At 37.3% G+C, this 24,036-nt stretch overlaps 1 protein-coding gene across 7 annotated transcripts in view; it reads right to left on the minus strand.

Annotated features, from left to right (window-relative positions):
* Positions 1-1,393: 1,393 nt before the first annotated feature.
* Positions 1,394-24,036, minus strand: part of USP16 (ubiquitin specific peptidase 16) — a 29,302-nt gene continuing 6,659 nt past the window's right edge. For 5 of the 7 annotated variants that reach the window (XM_081235494.1, XM_081235498.1, XM_081235496.1 and 2 more), the window contains 16 exons: positions 22,921-23,099; positions 19,369-19,472; positions 18,505-18,608; positions 17,411-17,598; positions 16,753-16,848; positions 16,041-16,171; positions 15,641-15,728; positions 14,514-14,592; positions 13,021-13,112; positions 12,611-12,667; positions 11,510-11,689; positions 8,652-9,312; positions 7,104-7,198; positions 5,820-5,906; positions 1,697-1,853; positions 1,394-1,576 (listed from right to left, as the gene is read on the minus strand). In XM_081235494.1, coding sequence (XP_081091620.1) covers positions 1,452-1,576; positions 1,697-1,853; positions 5,820-5,906; positions 7,104-7,198; positions 8,652-9,312; positions 11,510-11,689; positions 12,611-12,667; positions 13,021-13,112; positions 14,514-14,592; positions 15,641-15,728; positions 16,041-16,171; positions 16,753-16,848; positions 17,411-17,598; positions 18,505-18,608; positions 19,369-19,472; positions 22,921-23,099 — 2,423 coding nt within the window. In that variant the 3' untranslated portion in view covers positions 1,394-1,451. The remainder of the gene's footprint in view (positions 1,577-1,696; positions 1,854-5,819; positions 5,907-7,103; positions 7,199-8,651; positions 9,313-11,509; positions 11,690-12,610; positions 12,668-13,020; positions 13,113-14,513; positions 14,593-15,640; positions 15,729-16,040; positions 16,172-16,752; positions 16,849-17,410; positions 17,599-18,504; positions 18,609-19,368; positions 19,473-22,920; positions 23,100-24,036) is intronic. The other 2 variants (XM_081235495.1, XM_081235499.1) reach the window with 2 other exon arrangements.

Genomic DNA, 24,036 nt, shown 5'->3' on the forward strand with positions numbered 1-24,036 from the left:
GCCCCTTTGTCTGAGGATCACTGTTCTTGGATCTGGATGACCTGTTTTGTCTCAACCTTGTTAATGAAATGAGCTGTGGCACTTGAGGCAAGTCCCCTAAGTTATGAGGGGCCTGTTTGCAATGTAAATCTGGCCTGCTGCCTGTTTTTATACATAAGTTTTATTGGAACACAGCCATGATCAGGTATTTGTATATTGCCTATGGCTGCTTTCTACAAGGGAACGGCAGAATTGGATAGCGGTGACAGAGACCAAGTAGCCTTCAAGGCCTACCACATTTAGGCCTTGACATTTACTTAGGCCTAAGACATTTACTACCTATAGGAAGTCTGTCAGTCCCTGGACTAGATGTGAGTATTTCTCCACAGCTCTGAAAATCCCTAAGACTGAGGTGACTTGTTTCAGTAACATTAAATGATGTGTTAAATAGCTGACTTAAAACACATATATTCTGGTAGCAAAGAACAAAGATACTTGTGATGCAGCTGAAAACATGCCTCCTGACATACAAATGAAGCAAGTCACTTTTTATACAGTGGAGTTTTGAAAAAAGCAAAGACCATAGTAAAAAGTTAATTTAACTTATTTTACAGAACATGTGCTACTATATGTTTTGGTTATATAAGGTCTTTGAATAACATTTTGAAATTTTATACTGTTTTTGGTATTTCAGAGGAATTTGGATGCAGTATGGCTGACTGGGTCTTAGGGCAACTCATCAAGGAAATCCTAATAGAGAACCTTACAGGAAGTTTAGACAGGTTTGGTATTCTTAAGGCTCTTAGGGTTGTTTGCAACTTGGAAACAGTGACTGGCTTGGGTAAGAAAAAAAAAAAAGGAATTTATTAGGACAGTTCACAGACTTTCTGGCCAGAGGCTGGCATTAAGGGGATTCCAATGAATGTCTTCCTTGGGTGGATTAACAGTTGCACAGAACAACTGCAGAGTTCAGCCTATACCCCAGCTTATGCACACTGCATGGCATCAGAAGCATTATATATGTTACCACCAAGGTCAAATACCTATGCTTATAAAGTTAACACTTTTTTGCTTTAACTAGCACACTTGAAGTTTCAGTCTGAAACTTTTAAATGTTTTCTAGTAGTTTATGTCAGTACAACTTAAAATCTTCTAAGTAATAAAACAAGTTTTGGGGGTAATTCATTTTATTGATGTGTTGCAAACCACCACCCAGACATATTAATAAGCACAGAGGACTTAAGTAATTCAGAGTCCTTTCCAGAAACTGGAAGCAGGAATAAAAACCACTGTGACAACACAAAACCACTGTAAATTTTTAGGTACTTTCCCTTCAGTATTTCAATAAACATTTCTTCTGGCATGTATTTAATTGTAAGTGAACATGATTTACAGTTAGTCTTTTTTATTATTAACAGCCATTATAAAAGCCATAGACGACATGTTTCCAGAGAAAGCACTTTTTGAAATTGTTACAGTATTCTCTCATAAAATAGGAGGTAAGCCTGTGAATTTAGTACTTTAGTTGTAGGCACAGCTTGCACATGCGTGTCGCTGATGTGAAACCACTGTCCTTTGGTTGATTCCATTTCACAATCTGTCAGGAGGAAATGTAAAATTAAATATATAAATGGAGAGATTCAAGTTCATCCTTTCTTTTTTGGCTTTGCCATAAATACCTGCTGAACACCAGAGTTCTGTGAGGCCTCGTTCTTACCCTGTAGAATATCACCGTGGAGGACAAGAGTAGAGAGATGACTGTTGGCAGATCTTGCCTTGGCATAGGCAGTGTAATGCCCCGACCTCATGGTACCACTGTGTTCAACGACTCCATATAAGGAATAGAGTACCCTTGTATTTTCTTCAGCAACATTCTTTAAAAATGAACAGGAATCAAAAGTTAGTTCTAGTCCCCTTTATACAGATGCCACCGGCAAGACAACTTTAAACTATGCACAGGGTCTCTAACCTTCGAGAAAGCAGAATTCCTGAGTCTGAAATGGACTATTATTTTCTCCCTACCTTTTCTCAGCCTACTGAGTTGGTATCACGCTTACGTTTTTACTAGAAAGTTGCCATTGCTCTTGCCCTGCCGGAAGAACCATAAACCAGGGTCTACCTGCTATAATCATAGTTTCCTGGCCCACATACTTAAATAACTGAACTTGCCAAAGCTTCTTTAGGACTCTGGGATCAGGTAATTCCAAAATACCTCAACAACTCATCATCCTATTTCCAGCCCAAAATTAAGCCTTTAACAGCAAGAGGATAGCATTTAGGTCACACCCAAGACCACCCCTTAACATTTTCAAATACCCCCTGCAGATTTGGTGAGAAGGACATGCAACCTCTCAGGAGCTCACTTTCCCCATCCCACATGGAGGCTGCTTATTTTAAGATCACGTGTGCCGTAGGGCTGGGCAGCAACAGGGACAGGTGTTCCAGCTGGGGGCCACTTGCAGACAGCTACTCCACTTACGTTCTCGTGTAAAAAGTCTTCCTGAACAAGCATCAGTGCCCTTCAACAGTACTGTCACTACACTCTCTAATCTTTGCCTCCCTATTTGCTAAAGAACTCTATTACGTCATCCCAAATCCTGTCAGCTTCCTCAGGGATTTCAGTGGCCAATGAACCTCACGGGATTTTCCCTGCCATTCCATTTCAACAACCACAGCCAGGACTACATTCTGGAATCCGTCATCACTCAGAACGCTTTAACTTCAAAAATCTTACTAATTTTCTAGTCTCAGTCTACAATTCCATTCTTCCAACTCTCACCTCACCTCTACTAGTCAACCTAACAGGATCCTCCAACCCTTGTTTTCTCCTGGCCTATGAGGCCTCTTTTGGCCTCATTCCCCCCCAAAAAGTCTCTTCACTTCTCAAAATGTAATGGAACAGCAACGTCACGTTACCTGAGTGCTTACTGGAAGGCAGAGTCTCAGACCCCGCCTCACACCTACTGATTTCCATGTGATTCACATGCACATGTCATTCTTAGAACCTCTCAACACCCACCACATCCAGCTCATCACATGACCCAACTCTGAATTCCATGACGCACCTTCCCCGGCCCCATACACAGACAACTGCTATTGCTAGGAAACAGAATTCTGTAACCATGCAGCCTGGAAAATTCATGATTGTCTACCTCACCAGGTCCTCGATGTGACCGTATAATTTATAATGTGTCCTCCGTTAGCTGCCTCTTCCATGGATGTCCGTCACAGCAACTAGACCAAACTCCCACCGCTCGCCTGTTGCCTCTCCTTAGAGGTGACCTCACCTCCCACTTCAGGAAAACTGACACCACCCACCCAGCTGCATGTTGCCCGCTCTCAGGAACGTGACGTCTCCTCTCCCTTTGGTTCAGAGATTCTCCAACTTCGTGTCCTTATCCCAGCCTTTCTGTTCTTCTCCAGGATCTTTGCTCAGTTATCTCTCTTTTCTGTATCTTTTACTTCTAGATTTTCCTCTTGGCCTACAAACCTAATTGTCTCCTAGTATTAAAAAAAAATCTTCATTGATGCACCACGTTTCCTTTTCAGCAAAAGCTCTAACGTATCTATATGCTCTAACTCCAATATTCTCATTCATTTCTCAACCTACTGAAGTTACCAACACTTCTTAAAAAATTTACCATGACCTCTATACTGTCTAGCACTTTCTAGTTTTTTTCTCTGATATTCTGACCCTGAGGCCACTTAATCCTTTCGTTGAAACCTGAACACAGGACAATGGCATTTTAGGTAAAAGATGGATTCCTGATGACCCTGTATTCAAAACTAATCCAACCAGAGCTATTTCTATTTACAGGCATATCTCATTTTATTGTGCTTTGCTTTATTGTGCTTCATAGAGACTGTGTTTTTTTATAAATTGAAGGTCTGTGGCAATCCTGCACTGAGCAACTCTATCGGTGCCAATTTTTTTAATAGCATTTGCTCACCTGGTGTCTCGGTGTCACAGGTAATTCTCAAAATATTTCAAACCCTCCACCAGCAAAAAGATTACAACTCACTGAAGGCTGAGATGATGGTTAGCATTTTTTAGCAATAAAGTATTTTTTAACTAAGATATGTACATCGTTTTTTTAGACATAATGCTATTTTAATACACAGTTAACAGCTTTCAATACAGTGTAAGCATAGCTTTTATATGCACTGTGAAACCAAGAAATTCGTGTGACTTGCTTTATTGCAATATTTGCTTTATTGTGGTCTGGAACGGAAGCCAAAATATCTGAAGTGTGCATATACCAGCAAAAGTGGCCCTGGCCTATAGTAGTAACATAAAAATAATGACAATTCACTCTACCCACCACGTCTGAAATACCTTTCTTGGAGAATTTTAAATTAGGAGAGAGGAAGGGGGAATTTCCATAACTTCAAGTTTTGCACATAACGACTTAATATGTTTACACTGAAGTATTTAAAATCTGAATAAAGAACAACAGTATAGCTTCTTTTATTCTCCAAATTCTTCAACATGGAGATTCGCTGATATCCACGGTGGTGTCTTCTTCCACCTACACCTCTTACACTCCGATGCTCGCCAGAGTTCTGTCATTAAGCATCACTTCCTTCTCTCTCCTTGTTTACACAAGAGATCCTATCCTCTCATAGTTTTAACCACCACCTATGTATTGATTTACGAATCCTTATCTCCAGCCCTAACCCCTCTATTCTGGCCCTCAGACGTGTACATCCAAATGTTTTCTAAACATAGCCACATGAATATCTCAAAACTATCTGAAACTCAATGTTTCCAAAACTGAACTTATTATTATTCCTTTCTCCGCCTCCCAAACTGCTCTTCTTCCTGTATTTCTTACCTCAATTTATGGCACTCCCAACTGCCCAGACACTCAAATCAGGCCCTGGGAATCATACTCAACTCCTTCTGTGGCACCCTCAGCATCCATTTAAAGGCCTCTGCCTCATCTTCCAGAGGCAAGAGATCAAAAGTCTTGTTAATTTTACCTCCTGAAATATTCCTTCAATCTCCCCATCTCCAGCCCTAGTTTAGGCTGTCATCATCTACTGACTGAATTAACTCAACAGCCTCCTAACTTCCCTGCCTCTAATCTTGTCCTCCTAAAATCCAGCCTCCATTGCTTCAGCAAGTAACCTATGTAATATACAGACCTGGCTGTGTCACCCTGTTGCTTTAAGTTCTTCAGTCGCTCCCCACCGCATACCTAATAAAGCCCAAGTTTCTCATCACGATAATCTTCCAAAACCTCATTCCTCTCTCACTTCTCTGGCTTCATCTCCTAACGTTCCCAAGACCTTGTACTGTAAGCTCTAGACCTGCTTATACAGACAGTCCCCGGCACCCGCCGTGCCACTTCACATGCCCTGCCTTTGCTCCTGCTGTCCCCTCTGCCTGGAAAACTTGCTTCCTCTTGATTCATCATACTAAGTCTTACTCCTTGAAGTAACAGTTGAGGCAGAGCCTCCAGAGCCTTCCCTGAACCACCAACATGCTGGGTTAAGTGCATATCACCCCTGCTCTGTGTATACCAATCCTAGCACTCAACCATATTAAACTGAGATTATCCGTTAATATATCTGCTCATCTTTAGTTATAAGCCCTCAGCTCCCAAGAATCTGTTTGCCACAATACTGGGGGTTCAAAAAAATGTTGAACTGAAATAACCTAATGTTCAACATGATTCATCACAGATCTTGACATTATAAAGGTACAAAGATCAAAGACCCAGTCTACTCAGTAGTTCCTATCAACTTCATACATATGTGAGTTGCTGTTGGAATATTTGGTAATAAGCTATGATTTCCCTTTAAAGGATTTTCCCAAAAAGGCAAGTTCCACCTACCTTACATTTAAGGGTACAAAAAGGAGCCAAATCTAAGATTTCTGGAAATTTTATGTGTCTGTTAACTTTGCGTAGGTTAAAACCAGCCTATAAAAGAAGGATAATACATTAAGTTCTCTTCCTGGAAAAGCTGTACACGTTAAGTAAACTGTAGTCCCACCCCAATGCCCAGAAGAACACTAACATCTAGCCCTAGTTCAATCTGCTTAGAAGACTCTATCTCCCTGACTACTAATTGATTTCCAGTTGATTTGCTTTTGCTAAGTGCAACACACACACACACACACACACACACACACACACACTGTCCAACACATTGAGATAGCTGCTCCTATTAGAAAACTCTCAATGTTTCTGCTTTAGGCATCTGGAAAAGCCAGATTAGACAACAGGTTTTGAGTGCTTAAAACTCAGCAATAGCAGGGACTTCCCTGGTGGTCCAGTGGTTAAGAATCTGCCTTCTAATGCAGGGGACTCAGGTTCCATTCCTGGTCGGGGAACTAAGATCCCATAAGCCACGGGGCAACTAGGTCCGCATGCCACAACTACTGAGCCTATGTGCCACAACTACAGGGCCCATGTGCCACAACTAAGACCCGACACAGCCAAAAATAAAACAAATAAATAAAAAATAAACATAAAAAACAACTCAGCAACAGCAGAATACTGTTCTGTGAAGCACCCACTTTCAGCCTCACTTTCTAACCAAGCTTGGTGAACTGTTCATAGAGACCCACCCAATTAGTCAAACTCATACCAATCACAGAAGAGAAAACACTACGAAGGTATTTTGGGACTCGAACTGAATTTACAACTTGTACTGCTCATAGGAAAAAGTCTTCCAGAAAAGATGGAGTCACCAAAATGATGAAAAGCCAAGGTACCAATCAATGCCTTTTTATCAAGGGTCAGTAAAAATAAGATGCCACACAGATCACTAAATTTCCCAAGTGTGAGATATAACTAGGAAACTGGTCTTTTTTCTCTAAACCTGAAAATAAGATTAGAGTAAAATGCTAATATATCTAAAAAGAGCAACATGAGTTCTAGTAAAACTGAGGCATGATTGTGCCTAAATTTCTCTTCCACCTTGACATGCATCTTCATCAAACCCCTTTTGTGTGGTAACATGAACATACGTATTATTTTACTTTCCTACTTCTTTGAAGTCAGAATTAAGAAATAACAGAAAGCCAAAAAAAAACATAGTAATATGTTGAGACAATAACAAATAAAGCAGGTGTCACATATTTAAAACAAATTTAGGTAATGAACAAGGGGTACCTGCTGAAATCTCTTTAAGTGAAGAGTGAGAACAGGAGGAGCAAGGGAAATTAGCATCTGCTTCTTAGCGTTGGTGTAAACGTGTTTCTTCTCACCTATAGAAAGAAAGCAATTTTAGCACTGTGAGGATCATTTTAGACCTCTATATAGCATTCACATCTGCTATAAAATCATTCCAAACATCTAAAGCAAGGATCAGTAAGCTTTCTGGAAAGAACCAAATAATAAATATTTTAGGCTTTTTGGACCAAGAGGCAAAATCAAGGATATTTTGTATGTACTAATACATAAGAGAAAATTTCCACAAATTTTACAGAATTCAAACTATAATAAAATAATTGAGTAAGACTGCAGTCTACTGAAAAGAAGAATGGAATCATTTTTAGAGAGGTAACAATTAGGGTTCAAAGATCATGTTTTCTACTATAAACTCATTTTCAAATGTTCATCTGTAAAAAATATTTTTAGCTCAGAGATCACACAAAAACATGAAGCAGACCAAATTTAGCCTGCAAACCATAGTTCACTTACACCGGCTCTAAAACAAACAGAAATGCTATAAAATCACCACGATTTACTTTTTGTATCAACAAGTAAATAAATAAAAAGGTAGACTTTTTAAATGTTTCAACAATTCTAGTAAGAATCCTTAGGAATCTAAGATGCCTCCTTATCCCACTTACCCAAGATCAAAAAAGAAACAAGGTGGGGGCAGGGGTAGGAGGGGAATTATTAATATCTTTCTGTTCTGTATTTGAAGAAAATGGTAAGAAAGCACTGTCCTCCCAGTACCTTGCACTGGGCACGTCACTTCAGCACGCTGAAGAATTAAAGTGTGGTTTTCTGGATGCAAGGGAGATGAGGGTCATCACAAATGACAGGAAATTGAGGATACAAAGAAACAGCCCCTATCTGTTAAGGAGCCTGCTGTGATAACATCTCAGTGGGATGATTCCCCTACAGGGAGTGGTATCAGAGAGCAAACTGCCCCACTTTAACTGCTGCTGGGATGCCACAGAGTACTAGCCACATCAACAAAGTTCTGCTTATCCATCCTTCTATTAAAATATTTACACAGGCGGCTTCCCTGGTGGCGCAGTGGTTGGGAATCTGCCTGCTAATGCAGGGGACACGGGTTCGAGCCCTGGTCTGGGAGGATCCCACATGCCACGGAGCAACTAGGCCTTTGAGCCACAACTACTGAGCCTGCGCGTCTGGAGCCTGTGCTCCACAACGAGAGGCCGCGATAGTGAGAGGCCCGCGCACCACGATGAAGAGTGGCCCCCGCTTGCCACAACTAGAGAAAGCCCTCGCACAGAAACGAACCCAACACAGCAAAAATTAATTAATAAACTTCTACCCCCAACATCTTCTAAAAAAAAAAAAAAATATATATATATATATATATATACACACGGTATTTTGGGAAAAGGGAACTTATTGACACCATCCAAACCCTGATACAATCAAAACAGTAGTACTCTACCGATACAGTGCAAAATGTACCCCTAAATATTAATTTTACTTTCTGTGAAAGAGTCTGAATACCTTTTATATTTGCCTTTGGTCCACTATACTGTCTCCGTGTGCACACTTCACAAAGCAGTTTATTAGCATCTCGAAGTTTCTCATTTCGGGTGAACTGATATAAACAATGTTGGATTGAACATTCGTCAGTACTGAAAGCTTCCCTGTTTGCAAGAGTACAGAAAGCAGTTTCTGGATCTTCGTTTACAACCTCATATACTTTCGTCCCGGGAGTATGATCGTCATTCAGAATCTCTAAATTTATTTCGTCAGGTTGAAGAGCAGCATTCAAGTTAAGGTTCTTAAATCCACTGGAAATGTCCACTTCTCCATTGCTCCCTTCCATCATGTAGGCACCATTTAAATTCCTAGTACATTCAGCAGGAGATGCCAAAACCTTCAGATCATTATCCATGTTGACATTTTTCATATCTACTTCCTCTGTGGATTTTTGATTGTCAGTTATACTTTCTATCATTTTTTCATGGCCATTCAAATCTTTCTGATTAACACAATATTCTTTATGTATAACTTCCTCTTGTGAAATATGGTTGGATTTAATATCCCCTTCTTGCTGAAGTGACATTTCAACTTCACATTCATTATCTTCAGGATGGTCAATGGCACAGACATCATTTAAATGAAGAACTTTTCCTTGAATTTTTTGTTGCCTTCGTTGGTTCTGTGTAAAAAGTACAAAACATTTAAAAAAAAACAACAACAACGAGAGAGAGGAAGAGAAAAAGCGTACATGTATCACATCAGGTTTTCCTGTTTATCAATCAAAAATAAATAAGTTAATAAGGAAGAGTTCACTCTCAGAATTCCGACCCTAAAAGTTCCTTTACTATCAGGGATCAAATAAATTATAGAGAAAAGTTCTCTGGGGCTTCCCTGGTGGCGCAGCAGTTAAGAATCCACCTGCCAATGCAGGGGACACAGGTTCAAGCCCTGGTCCGGGAAGATCCCACATGCCGCGGAGCAACTAAGCCCGTGCGCCACAACTACTGAACCTGTGCTCTAGAGCCCACGAGCCACAATTACTGAGCCCACATGCCACAACTACTGAAGCCTACATGCCTAGAGCCTACGCTCTGCAACAAGAGAAGTCAACACAAAGAAAAGCCCGTGCACCGCAACGAAGAGTAGCCTAGCCCCCACTCGCTGCAACTAGAGAAAGCCCACGTACAGCAAGGAAGACCCAACGTAGTCAAAAATAAATTAATTAAATAAATAAATTTAAAAGAAAAGTTCTTTGATTGAAAGCAGGGATAAAACATCACCAATCATCAAAAAGTTGTCACACGGGGGCAAATAAAAATGTGCAAGACATGGTCTCTGATCTAGACAGAGCAGTAAGGCTGTTGAATCCAAGTAGCCATGTATTAAAGCAGGGGGCGAGTGTCTACACACACACCAGGAAGGGATATATCCATGTGAGTTACAATTACCAGATCAAGGTTTCACTTAAAAGATAAAAATAAACTGAAAACTCAAGGATGTATAAAAACAAACCAAAAATTCAAGGACGAGCAGAGGGATGGATGAAAACATTCTGGGAAACAAATGGCCCAAAACTAGAGAAGCAAGGAAGCCACCTATACAGAGGACAATAAAATACTCTACCCACTTAAATCACCTTCTTTGCCATTTGCTGTCTATGTCCAAGTGTGGGGCGGGGGGGTTGCATTTTATCCAGATTTCTGTTACTGGAATGCCTCAAGACTCAAGGGGTTAGCATTTTGAGTTGTCACTAAAAGGATAGTCCCTGTGAGGCTAATTCATAATACGAGAAAGCTGAAGGGTAGCACATAGGGCTCTGGACACAAAAATTTTCTGATATGCTTCAGTTAAAAATAGTAGACATGAAAGAAAAATGGGGAAAGGATAGAAGCAAATACTTCAAAGGAAAGGAAATACAAACAGCCCTTAAACATAAAAACATGCTTCACTTCACTTACATGAAAATAAATGGAAAATAAAATTGCACTGAGATACTATTTTCCATCTATCAGACTGGCAGAAATCTAAAAGTTTGATAATACTCTGCTGTCAAGGATAAGGAGAAACAGCAAGTCTCATATGTTGCTGGTGGGAATATAAATTGGTACAACTTTTCTGGAGGGCAATTAATTTATCAAACCACAAATACAATCCCTCTTCTCAAAATGTGCCCAATATGTATAGGGTGATTCACGGCAGCACTGGCCGTCATAGCAAAAGACTATAGGTGTTCGTACACCTAAATCAAAAGAGAAATGGTTAGATTAACTATAGTACATCTATTATACTATATTTAGTAGTATGTTTACTACTAAAATAGAATACCATACAGCTGTTAAAAAAGGAATCTTTGTGTCCTGAAATGTAAAGATCTCCAACAATCTAAGTAGAAACAAACAAAAAGCGAGGTCCAGAACACTGTGAATAATCTTTAAAAGGAGTGAAAAACAAGACTACATATTTGTATTGTACTTGATCATCTTTTCCAAAAAAACCTAGAGGACACATAAGAAACTAATGAAAGTAGTATCTATGTCATACAAAGAGGGAGACTTTTATTGTACACATTTATATTATATATTTAAAATTTTTTGAATGTCAATGTATTAGCAACTCAAAAAATTATTGAAAATGAACTAAAGTTTTTTTAAAGTTGTCACAAGTAATGCAGAATTTTTTCAAAGAGCACATTTTCTCCACATATACTCAGAGAAACTTCACTGCAGAGAATACTAAATGAGCTAATTCTGTAATTGCCCAATGCAAGTGCTGTATATAAAATAACAGACATGTCTACCAGTGTTACTCAGACTTTAAACTCAATAGTTCAAAAAAATTAAAATGAGAAAAGTATGGTTTTCCTCCTAATTACCCACCTTGGCTTGTTTTTTGGCTTGCTTCTTTGCTTTTTTCTGTAAGTGCTTACTTGTTCCTGAAGGAGTATCATTTCTCTCCTTTATGTAACTGTCATTAATATCTTTTTCTTCCTCACTTTCTTTATCTTCATCATCCATGGTCTTTTTCAGATTTTTATCATTTATACTTTTCTTACCACTCTTAAAATATGGAGAGAATATGGGCCAAAAATAAAACTTTACTATTGTTGGTGAAGAGATTTCATGTTACCTAAATAGTTTTCTACTCCTATTTTACACCAGATTTATTTTTCACAATGTTTGGAAACATGTCCAGGACAAAATTCATTCATCTCAAACACCAGAAAGCAATCTTCACATACTGAGAAAACAAGCAAACAAACAAGTAAAAGAGTAAAAAAAGGCAACTTAACATATGAGTGTAATAGAAAGGAATTTAATGAGTTGTATTAGACACATGCTGTATCATGCTGTAATTACATCTATTCCTAAATGTACTTTCTGTTGGTAAGTGATTTACATGTCTCACTACAGGTATTCCTTTTCATTCTTTTCTTTCTTTGCATGCAAATGACAGTTTTAAAGAAAGAAAAAACAGAGTAAGTTTAGTAAGACTTTAATCACTAAGTAACAGTGATTTAAAGGGACCTCCAATTCAAATTAAGTTCAATAACGATTTATCCAATACTCATAATATGTTCTCTTTTTCCTATGACTACTTGGTAGGAACTAAATTAATATGGCTTAAAACTTAAAACTCTCTTAACATGTATAAACTTAAGTCTGTAAGGGATTTGTGGTTAATCTTAAATAATGAAAATAAATAGTAATTTATATGAAGTAAGTATTTCCCGATATGTAAACTAATCAAGTTAATTATCTATAAATAATTCCAGACACACTCTTTAAAAATATATATATATATTTATCCCATTCTTTTTTCAAATCTTTAAAATTCTTCTGTCTCATATACACTAAGAAAAATTTCTCCATGCTTGGCCTAGTAATGTACAGCTTGGAAAAGGTAGCAAGCCCTCCCCCATAAATCTAGCAAAGGAAAGAAAAAAATCTACTTAAATAAAATAAATGCAATAGTCTTACCTGATCGTCTAAAACCGGTAGAGACAAATCAAGGAACGATTCATGAACCAAGGAGACCTTAACCAACCAAAAAAGAAAATGTAAAAAGGAGGAAAAGATTCACTTTAAACATTATATAGTAAAATCATGGGGGGGTGCTAAATTTTAAAATAAAGGCTTAGGAAAATGAAATGAAAAATTACACAGTGTTGAGGACTCTGGGTTAGGGGAAATCAATTAAAATATTAAATAACTTCTTCCTGATATAAGGAGTGCTCATAGTTCCAGCAAAACACTATACATACTTGGACAGTTCAAAAAGAGTATCTTATAAAAACTAACTAGACATTTCTGTTTTTGAAAGAAACAATTGATAAACTGTACACTATTAATATTAATGCATAAATCCAGTCTGCACTACATCTACTTACAGTTCTGCATTCATCACACATGATTGTACTAGTTAGTTCACCACCAAATACTCGGTCCACAAAACTTGGTACTGATTTTTTCTTTTCATAATCTATAAGGGGAAAAAGTCTATCAATTATCCTTATATAATTAATGAAGTAAATCGAAACTACTTACTTACCTATCTAACCCTAAAATTTAATTTTAATTTCCTATCCTATTGACTTTTCTCTATTCATAATTACCACAATTTTATTTTTATGCTACAGTCAGCAGCGTATACTCCACTTCTAAGCATAACACATTTTAACATAATCACATCAGTCAGTGAGACTTTCTGTATATCAGTATCTTACCTAGTAAAACAAGCAGATCGAGCTATACACAGAAGGCTATTTTAGCTCACTTCTAGCTCTAACATTCTAACACTGGCAGCAAGTTTGGGAGTAACTTGCTTTGTGAACTCCACTTAAAACAAAAACAAAAAGCCCTCAGGACAGTATTTCAGACAAAATCTTCCTTTTATTTTTCTATGTTCCCAGAAATAACCTTGATAAGTTTAGCATAAGGTGACATAATTTAACTACCTAGTAGTCCAACTTTCTAACTACATGAAATGTGTAGGCCTTATTCAAATGACAGGTGTCATTTATACAGAAACACATTTTATGACAGACAGTGTGAACAGGCTTGATTCTCTCTCTGTTGCTGGCCAGGCCAGCACCAAGGGCACCAAGGAGGTAAACAGTTGCTATGTGTTGATTCTGAACTGTGCTTTACAATACAGTAGCTGCTAGTCACTGGGGCCACCTAAATTTAAATTAGTTAAAATTAAATGAAAATAAAATTTAGCTCCTTAGTTGCACCAGTCACATTTCAAGGGTTCAGTAGCCACATGTGGCTACTGTATCGGACAGCAGAGAGACGGAAGCGCTCCGTCATCACAGAAAGTTCTACTGGACAGACGTTTTCTAAATCTTTTAAGTGTCACATAATAAGAATAAAGTTGTCTCCATGATTAATAAACCAGCTGACAACTCTCAAAGACAATCACTGCTAATTAAAGTCTAAGCTTTTGAGGGAATTCCCTGGTCGTCCAGTGGTTAGGATGAGGCACTTTCACTGCTGGGGCCCGGGTTCAATCCCTAGTCGGAGAACTAGCCATCTGACTAAGATCCCACAAGCCACGTGGCACAGCCAAATAAATAAATAAAGTCTAACTTTTTGAAAAATAAAATTGTGATGTCATCTTAGCTCTATGTTTATAAATTTCACCATAATATTGCATAAAAAGAATACACCAGAAGTTAAATATTTGTAAAGTATTTACCTTTGGTGTATTGAATAATCATTTTAAATCAATGAAGATAAAGAGAAATTATAATAACTATGGATAATATAAATAATATAAATTATTAATAACTGTGGATTTGAAATACATGTGCTAGCAATCTTGTCCTAAAGTACAGAGGAATTCAACTATAGTGCTTTAGTTCAAAAATTCAGACATTACCTTTAACTTTATTTTTTAGCTCTTCATCCAATTTTTCAGTAGAATTACCAAATGCTTTAAGAATTCCTTTACTCACTCTCTAAAAGTAATAAAATAGATATATATACCATTAAATTTTAGTTATTTTCCTTATAAAGTATGTAATCAAGTCAAGAAAGTGATCAAGAATTAATTACCTCCCCAAACTTACTGAATAAAACTTAATATTTCTAAAATCACATTTTCAAAATTAATTCCAGGAGCTAAAAAGAATTATACTTAAAAAAACAATCACTAACCCCTGAGCAAAGGCACCATCTTATCATTTCAAGATTTTAACCGACTCAAACCAAAGCTTTTCAGAACATGCCCACCTCCCTTGAAAAGACCACTGAAATACCATATCCTAGAAGCAGAGCGGATAATGAGAGCTACAGGGACAAACTCCGGTGCTCAAAGCCTAGCTCCATCACTACTGGATGACCTTGAACCAGGCACTGAACTTCTCTATACCCTAGTTTCATAATCTATGAAGTGAGAAAATGACTCACAGAATGGTTGTGAGGACTGAGTAAGGCAATGCTTACAAAATACTGAGAACAGTGCTTGACAAAAAATAAGAGCAACACAAATATTAGTTGTTATCACTGTGTTATTACTATTATTAATTATATCCACATCCCCCCAAATTACTTTACATCCTGGTAATTAACAAAAAATTTAAAATGCAACAAATGTTCCCTGATGCTTACAAAATAAAAATACTTCCTAGATTCAAAAAGCAGAGTTAAATCACACTCAGAATTAAGAGTAAGAGTGAGCTACAACTGGGAATCGTTTGGGGGAGACACATTTTCCAGTACCTTATAGCTCTCCTGGTATAGGCTAGTACAATAGAACCCTTAAAGAACAATAATGCTGTAAACATCAAGCAAAGTAGAGCATTATGAAAAGGAGACTCATTTCTAATTCCCTTCATTCATTCTAGTAATTAAAATATTCTGGTTGAAAAGGCTGGTGAAGAAAAAAAATATTTTAATATAATGGCCTCAACTAGCTTTCACTGCTCTAATAACTCTTAAGACATCAAATGACAAAGAAGTTAATGAAGATCAGATTATAAAATACACTGGTCAAAATATGCTAACTTGATGTTCTTCTGCTCTCATTCCATCCAATAAATAGCGAAGCAGCTCCTGGCTATCTTGCTGCTGATAGCCTTTAAACCGCACTGCTCTACAGAAAAAAGAAAAAGAAAAAGAAAGAAAAAAGAAAAACAATGGTGAGTCTACTAAAATGAAATTATTTTTTATAAAATCTCAGGATCGTATCCCAAATCTTGGGGTGTTCTAGTTTCTCAAGAGTTTGTTTAGTCCAACAACATCCTTAGTAGATTTAATTTTCATACAAAGTACATATTTTTAATCCAAATGAAATAAACCATGCTTTAATATATCTACTGAATTAACTCTAAAGCTAATAATTTTTTCATATTATTTCCCAGCATCCTACTGATGCACTGAAAGCACAGTCAAAACAGATACTCACTTTTTACAGACCTGAGAAAAGAGTTCTCTAGGTGTCACGATTCCCTTTTTGGTCTCTTGCATCTCATTAAGAAACTGGCTCATGGCTAAAGTAAGAGGGCCTGGAGGCTCAAGGTTTATTTCTAAGGGTTCCTGAATATGGGAATAAAAATTACTTTCTTCAGTCAAATTTTGGAATCATTTATTTTATCAAAATGTAACTAGTCAACCTATATTCCTATGTTCCTGACAGAGCTGTCCCAATTAAATTCTCAAAATGTACATCAAAAGATGGAGAAGGCTTCATCTTTGATAAAGAATTCAGTTCTACTGTTTTAGATTATCAGGAACTTACTACCTAGGAACTGAAGGAGCCAAAGCAAAATGTAAATAATAAAAATGGATAAGGTAAAATTCATTTGGCTCTATAGCATTTAAGTCACCTGAAAAGATGTTAAAAATAAGAATGCACGGCCTAGGGCTTCACAAACATCAACAGCATTCCCAAGAAGGAAGCCAAACACTCAGCACAGCAGTACATGGCATACACAGAGCAAATAAATGTAAAGGCCCCTTATAAATTTCCATTAGCCTGAAAATCCTTAACTTGGTAGGTAGCTTAAAACCAAATAAACAAAAGAGGTGAAAATGAGCATCAGTTCTTTAAAATAATTTAAAATGCTGCTATTCAGAGAGGAAAAGTACTGAATAAAAGAAAATTTTAAAGTACGTACTGTTAATGCCAAATCAGGTGGTTCAATTTTTACAATTGTTCCAGACATTTTTACTTCTTTTAGTAGTTCTCTAAGCACGGGTGTTTGTGACAAATTCTGGAATGTAGGATGGAAAAGAAAGGGAAAATTATTTAAAGGCAAACCAATTCATTCAAATGTTTTTTAAGTGCCTATTCTACCAAAACAGAAAATCATTATCAACACTGTAACTTTTATTGCGACTGTCAAACAAAAAGTAACATCATGCTCTTCCCCCCACTCTAATTGGTTCATAAGTACTTCAGTTCTGAGCTGCTTCATCACCTCAGAAGGTCATTCTCCCAACCACCCAATATGAAGTAGCTACCCTACCACCACCACTACTTACCCTACGTGCAACTAGGCGGTTGTTTCTGTACTTGGTTCTCCTGTTTCCCCCACCCAAATGAAAGTTCTTTGAGGGCAGGGCCATGTTTCTTTTGAGCCCTATTGTACCCCAGTGCTTAGCACAGTGTTTTACTGTCATGCAAAGTAAACGTTCCCTTGAGTTTTTTTTTGAAAACACAGAAATAAACTACTTACAAGGGAAAAGCTCAAGACTACAAGTAGCAAATATGCAAAAACACCCTATGAGGAAAACACTAGATTTCCTTAAAGGGGGAAAAATTAATATTGGCACCTGCATAACTGCATTGAAGAAACATGTATTTCCCAAATTACTGAGTCCTTTCACAGTTACTTGGGAAGTAGAATTCATGGTAGGATTTTCTTTAGCCACGTTTTCCTTTTTTTCTCTCTCTTGTTCATTTTTACTGTCCTTTTCTAGTTTTTTATTTTCAAGTTCAATATTACCACTATCTTTTGCTGCTTTAAAAAAAAAAAGAAGAAGAAGAAAAGACTTATTAGCAAAATGTATAACACAGCCATACCAAATGCAAAGTTATACTGGGGACCAGAATTTGTGAATTTTACCTAATAACATGATTTGCCACCTGTTTGATTTTAAATGTTTTCTTACAAATATAAGTAAATTACCATCAAGAGCGAAAAACCAATAAACAAAAAATCTTTAGAACCGATGTAAGCATTACTTTGACAAATGAAACCAAACAGTATATGCTTCAATATAAATCCCTTTTTAATGCACAAATGTTTTCTGCAAATGAGCCTATTTTACCCTGTGAAATCAGAGTATAAAGCAATCAAATAAAGAATGTGGACATGAAATAAATTTTTAAATGAAGTCTGAGGGTCAAAAACCAATCCTGAAGTTAGGAACAAGCAATTCTGCCTCCGCAAAAAAAATACCACTGTGACCATAAAAACCTAAACAAGCTTTTAAAGCAAATGATGAAAGTCAACCCAATTAATTTAATTATGTATGAAAGAAACCTGAGAAGTATCTGGCCTTTTGCAGGAGTTACAGGCACTTTACTTTCACATCATCCAAACAAATGTAACAAAATAAATTCATTATAAGGCAGGACTCCCTGAAGCCCTTGTGCCAGGGTATGGGAATAGGGAGTTACTGCCCACTACGTAGTGCAGACACTACATCACATTTGACTATATTACTTCTCAGATTCCCTTCTAATTCTAACTCCTTATAATTATCTATATTCTCACTGTTTTACATTCTTAACCAAAAATAGTTTGAAATCAATCATAATTAATGTTATTCAGCTATATGTAATGCTACGGCATGTTAAACTAAATATCAGCAGATTATATAAATCAACATTACAGTATATATTAAGAAACAAATGATTTTACCTGATTTTGGAGCTGTAACACCGGCTTGTTTTCTAACATAATCAACCATCTGACCCAATCGGTTTGAACTACAATACTGGACCTCATCATCACATAGGTAACACCTGTGTCCCAAAAGATCCCAGAGGAGACAAGTAACAAACTGACAACAACAAAAGGGCACTAATTTTAATTCATGGAACCCAAAGTGTGTAACCCTCAAATTATTCTACTAAAGAAACTGAAAATGAAAATTCTATGTTTTGAAGGAGACTATACATATTAACTCTGGTTTACTGTTAAATAAAGTTAGCCTGAATTATAGCTACATATAAATACTGTGAAAATACTCCAAACATTTTACTGAAATGGCTATTTATAACATTAAAGTGAAAGTTTTTTCTAATATTTCAAACTACAGACCTACATCATCAAAATTAACAAATTTTACAACTGACAAATGTTCAGTGAACACTGCTATGTAAGTGGTTTTTAAAGATGTAAAATTTTATTTTAATGAGGTTAAAAGAAACACCAGCCTGACATTTTCATGCAAATTCATTGCCAAAATTTACTATATTCTCAGTTTATCTGGAATTTGTTCTTAGTGTCCCAATTCTTAAACTAAAAACAATCTACCAAACACTTTGTAATATCACAAGAAAAAAAAAAACAAGTGTGAAAATTCCTGTCTTCTCCATGCTATAATTTTTGTGTTTGTACAATACTAAGCAACAGCTTCGCATAACATCACATTCTCCAGCCTTCTGAAATTTCAAATACTACAAAAATTTTAACTTTCTTGCTCTTTAAACATTTCAAACACCTCCATTCTCCAACATTTCAAATGATTTCCAGCAAATGGGCACAGGAGTTGAAACTCACCATACACTCCAGTTGTCCAAACTAAGAACCAGACAATGAGGTTCAGATCTCGGCGTCATATAGTGCTTCAAGGCATGCTGCTCCTGAGAATTTCTGCCGCAGCCCTAGAGAATCATAATCATAAACCTCAAAGCCATAAAAATTCACCAGGAGAGACTTCATAATCTACAGTGAATAAGGAAGTGGGTCAAGAAATTCTGCCATTCTTATAATTTTGAAAATAAAACTTTAGACTCTAGAGAGTCCAGGTTTTGTTAAAACTTAAATATGAATAGGCAGCTGAGGACATTTAAGGAAGAAGGTATTTCTAAACCCAAGCACTAGAAGGACTCTTCCACTCCAACTTGTCCTTTCCAGTCCCAACTAAACCATGCTAATGTAGTCACTCACTAGTTCTAGTTTAGACTCCTTAACATCTTCCTAAGTATTTTCCTAACTTCCACTTTTCTTCAGATACATATTTTTTCACTTTAATATTCCTAAAACAAAGCTCTGTTCATATACTCAATTCAAAAGTGATGAATTGCTCTTAAACTCCTACTCACCAAACCTGATACCCTCTGATCCCAATCCACCTTTTCAGGATTATCTCCCATAATCTCCTATTTGAATATCATCTACCAGCTAAAACCACAGCCCTTCCACAATACAATTTTGTTCACATTATTCCATTTGCCTTGAAATTCTTTACCGTTACTGCCACTGATCAAATCCCACCCAGTCTTCAGGATCTTGCTCAAAGGCCACTTCCTCTCAGAAGCCTGTGCTTATCCTCCAAGATGAGAAAACACTATATTCTTCCTCTAAACACACTCCTACAAAACATGGTATAAATTCCTGGTGGCATTCCTTATTTTCTACCTTATATTAAAGTTGTTAATGTTGATATCCTTCCTCCCCTGGAGTGTAAATCCTGAAGGCATGAAAAACAGAATTAACCTATTACCAAAAACCTAGCAAAGTGAAGGTCAATAAGCATTAATTGAAGAAGTAAATGGCAGATTTTACCTACATCTGCATAGGCATATTCATAAAAGAACACGACCATATTGTGTGTCTCCAGGTGATTAAATCACAGCTAAGAAATACATCTTCACTGTGTATCTATCTGAACCAGACTTCCAACTCTCTTGGATAGCACTACAATAAGTGGTCCTGTTTCTATTGTAGCTACTAAAAATATCCTTCAGAGGGGAAATATTTATCAATGGCTTCTAATCCTTTAACTATGATATCAAACCTACTGACTCAACTTATCCCACTCAACATTTAAATCTAAAATAAACTAATTAACATTTGATATTAATTTTGAAAATTATAACACCATTTGAGATTATTTGAAACTTAAACATGATGAGTTATCTTAAGACAACAAGTGAGAATCCCTTGCTAACAGTGCAAAAGATAACTCTACTGGGATAAAAGTTAACAGTTAATACTGACATTGTCTTACCCTTAGGAATTAAAAAGATAGCAAAATAGATAAAATTTATAGTAAGAAATGTATTGTGGAAAATTTGAAGTAGTAAAATATATTCATCCTCATCATATGTATCTAACAGGTTAAATGAAAACTTTTCAAATATAAACAAACAATAAATATGTTCTTTACTAGCATATAAAATTTTTAACTGTCTGACCACAATAAGGTACCACCTATCAGAATGTTTAAAATAAAAAACTGTGACAATACTAAATGCTGGCAAGGATGTGGAGAAAGTGGATCACACATGCTACTGGTAGGGATATAAAATGGTACAGCCATTCTGGAAAAGTTTGGGAGTTTCTTAAAAACTAAACATTTAAGGGGATTTCCCTGGTGGTCTGGTGGTTGGGACTCTGCACCTCCACTGCGGGGAGCACGGGTTCAGTCCCTGGTCCGGGAACTAGGATCACATGCCATGTGGGGCAGCCAAAAAAACCCAAAAAACTGAACATTTAATTATCATATTACCCAGCAATTGCACTCTTGGACATTGTCCCCAGAGAAATGCAATCTTTTTTTTTTTTAATTAATTAATTAATTTATTTATGGCTGTGTTCGGTCTTTGTTTCTGTGCGAGGGCTTTCTCTAGTTGTGGCGAGCGGGGGCCACTCCTCATCGCGGTGTGCGGGCCTCTCACTATCGCGGCCTCTCTTGTTGCAGAGCACAGGCTCCAGACGCGCAGGCTCAGTAATTGTGGCTCACAGACCCAGTTGCTCTGCGGCATGTGGGATCTTCCCAGACCAGGGCTCGAACCCGTGTCCCCTGCATCGGCAGGCAGATTCCCAACCACTGCGCCACCAGGGAAGCCCGAGAAATGCAATCTTAAGTTCACGCAAAAACGTGTACACAAATGTTCATAGCAGCTTTATTCACAATCACCAAAAAAGTGAGATAAGCCCCGATGTCCTTCAACAGGTGAACAGTTAAAATGTGATACGCCCATACCATGTAATACCACTCAGCAATAAAAAAGAACAAACTATTGATACACACAACTTGGGTAAACCCTCAGGTGATTAGGCTAAGTGAAAAAAGCCAATCCCAAAATGTTGTATATTACATGATTCCATTTATATAACATTTTTAAAATGACAAAATTTTAGAAACAGAGAACAGACTAGTGGTTGCGAGGGGCTGGGGGGAGGGATGGCAGTAGAGAAGTGAGTATGATTTTTAAAAGGCAACACGAGGTCCATGTAATGTTGGAACTATTCAATACCTTGACTGTGGTGGTGGATACACGAAACTACATAGGTGACAAACTGTACAGAACTTAATACACACATACTCACATGCACAACACACATATACCCACACACGAACAAAGAGAAGTAAAACTGGGGAGACCTGATTAAGACTGATGGATTGTATCAATGTTAGTATCCTGGTTGTGATATTATACTATAGTTTTATAAAATGTTACCACTGCCCAGTAGTCCAGTTTCCTAACATATAAACTTACCACCACTAAGGTTGACTAAGAGGCTCTCCTGACCTCTGGTACAAAGGTAATACCTGTGAGCTGTTCTGCAACCCAGATACCACCCAACCCCAAGGTATTCATTCCCCCAGCAGCCAGAAATGTGGCCTGGTGACAGCTCACAGCTCAGTCTGTCCATCCCCAAGAATTAACCTCAGTGGAAGGAAGCTGCCTTGCCCAAGGTTAGTTCCCCTCCCCAGGGTCAGCCCATATCCAATGGCTGGTCTATGCACAAGTACAAAGGCCTGGCCTCTTGCCTCAATTCAGGACCTCTCTGAAGGCCAGAGTTCACTGTGGGATCAGCTGAGGCCCCGAAGCACCGCCTCTTTGCTCTCCCTCTGCCTAAACTTGCTTCCCTCACTGTTTTCCTTGGGTGGTACCTGAGAACACCCCCCAATAAACCACCTACACACAAGTCTCACTCTCAGAATCTGTTCCCCAGGGAACATGACCTATGCCAGCTAGCATTCTGGTCACCCATACTGTACTTTTAGGTAATATCTTCTAAAATAAGTTCATACTTATATAAATTTCTAAGTTCATACTTAAATAATAAAATCCCATATCAATCAAAATCTAAGCATACCTGATGGCCACATTTAAGACACAGCCAAACTGAAGGATTTTCTTCTGTTTCTTCTTCAGATTTATCTTTTACTTTATTGTCTGTCTTACAATCTTGGCAAATGTTCCATTCCACATTCACTAAAGCCTTTTTCAAATTACCTTGTTCCAATCCTTTTCTAATGTGTCTGCACATAGGTTCTATTAAAACAAATAATAAAGGAGTACGTGAGGTAAAATATGTCTTTCTTCAGTTAATCTCAAAACTTACACTTGATTTGAACTTCAAAAATGAATTTATAAACAAATTTTTAGATAACCTGAAAAGTTAAATTTTTGTTTGATATTTGATTATAAGATGATTATGTAAGAAAGAGAAGTTATACAAATTTTGAAGTCCTAGGTATAACTATCACCACCCCAAATCACTTCAATTTATTTATCACATCTATTACTCTCTTTATTTTAAAAGGTTTGTAGAGAAGGTCCCTCATTCAGTCAACAATACAACTACCGCACACCCGGCACTGTGACAGATGCCAGGGAACCTAAAAAGTGACCAACTCACAGCTCTTTCTTTAAGCAGCACACATTCTGGCAGGAGAAGCAAATAAATAAATAAATGTACAAGAATCTCTGAAACATGCTATAGCAGCACGAGAAGGTTGAAGTCAACGAAAGTTTCACAGGGGAGGTAATGTCTGTACAATCTTGGAAGATATTTACAGTAACAAAAACTCATATTAATTAAGCACTTAACTGTGAGTGTGACACTGTGCTACATTACCTCATTTAATCCACACAACCACCCCAGAAGGAAGACTCTACTATCCCCAACGACAGATAAGAAACCTCAAAGTTAGTGCCCAAGGTCACATAACTACTGAGCAGCTATGCTAGAATTTGGATTCAAGTCTTTCTTATTTCACACTCATTCTTTAAACTATGACCTCATGGAGTAAAGAACAATCCGAAAAGGCCACATCTCATGAACAAAGGGATGGTGGCGTAAAATGTAAAAGTGCATGCTGTCTCCTGAGAATGGCAGTCACGCATGTTTAAAAACGAGCAGCTGGACCTGAAACTGAAAACCCCCGCTGGGGCTAGATCACTAAAAGGCTTTGCAAGCCACTCTAAA

The sequence above is a fragment of the Mesoplodon bidens genome, assembly GCF_964165515.1.
Source record: "Mesoplodon bidens genome assembly, chromosome: 5".
Taxonomy (NCBI): Eukaryota; Metazoa; Chordata; class Mammalia; order Artiodactyla; family Ziphiidae; genus Mesoplodon; species Mesoplodon bidens.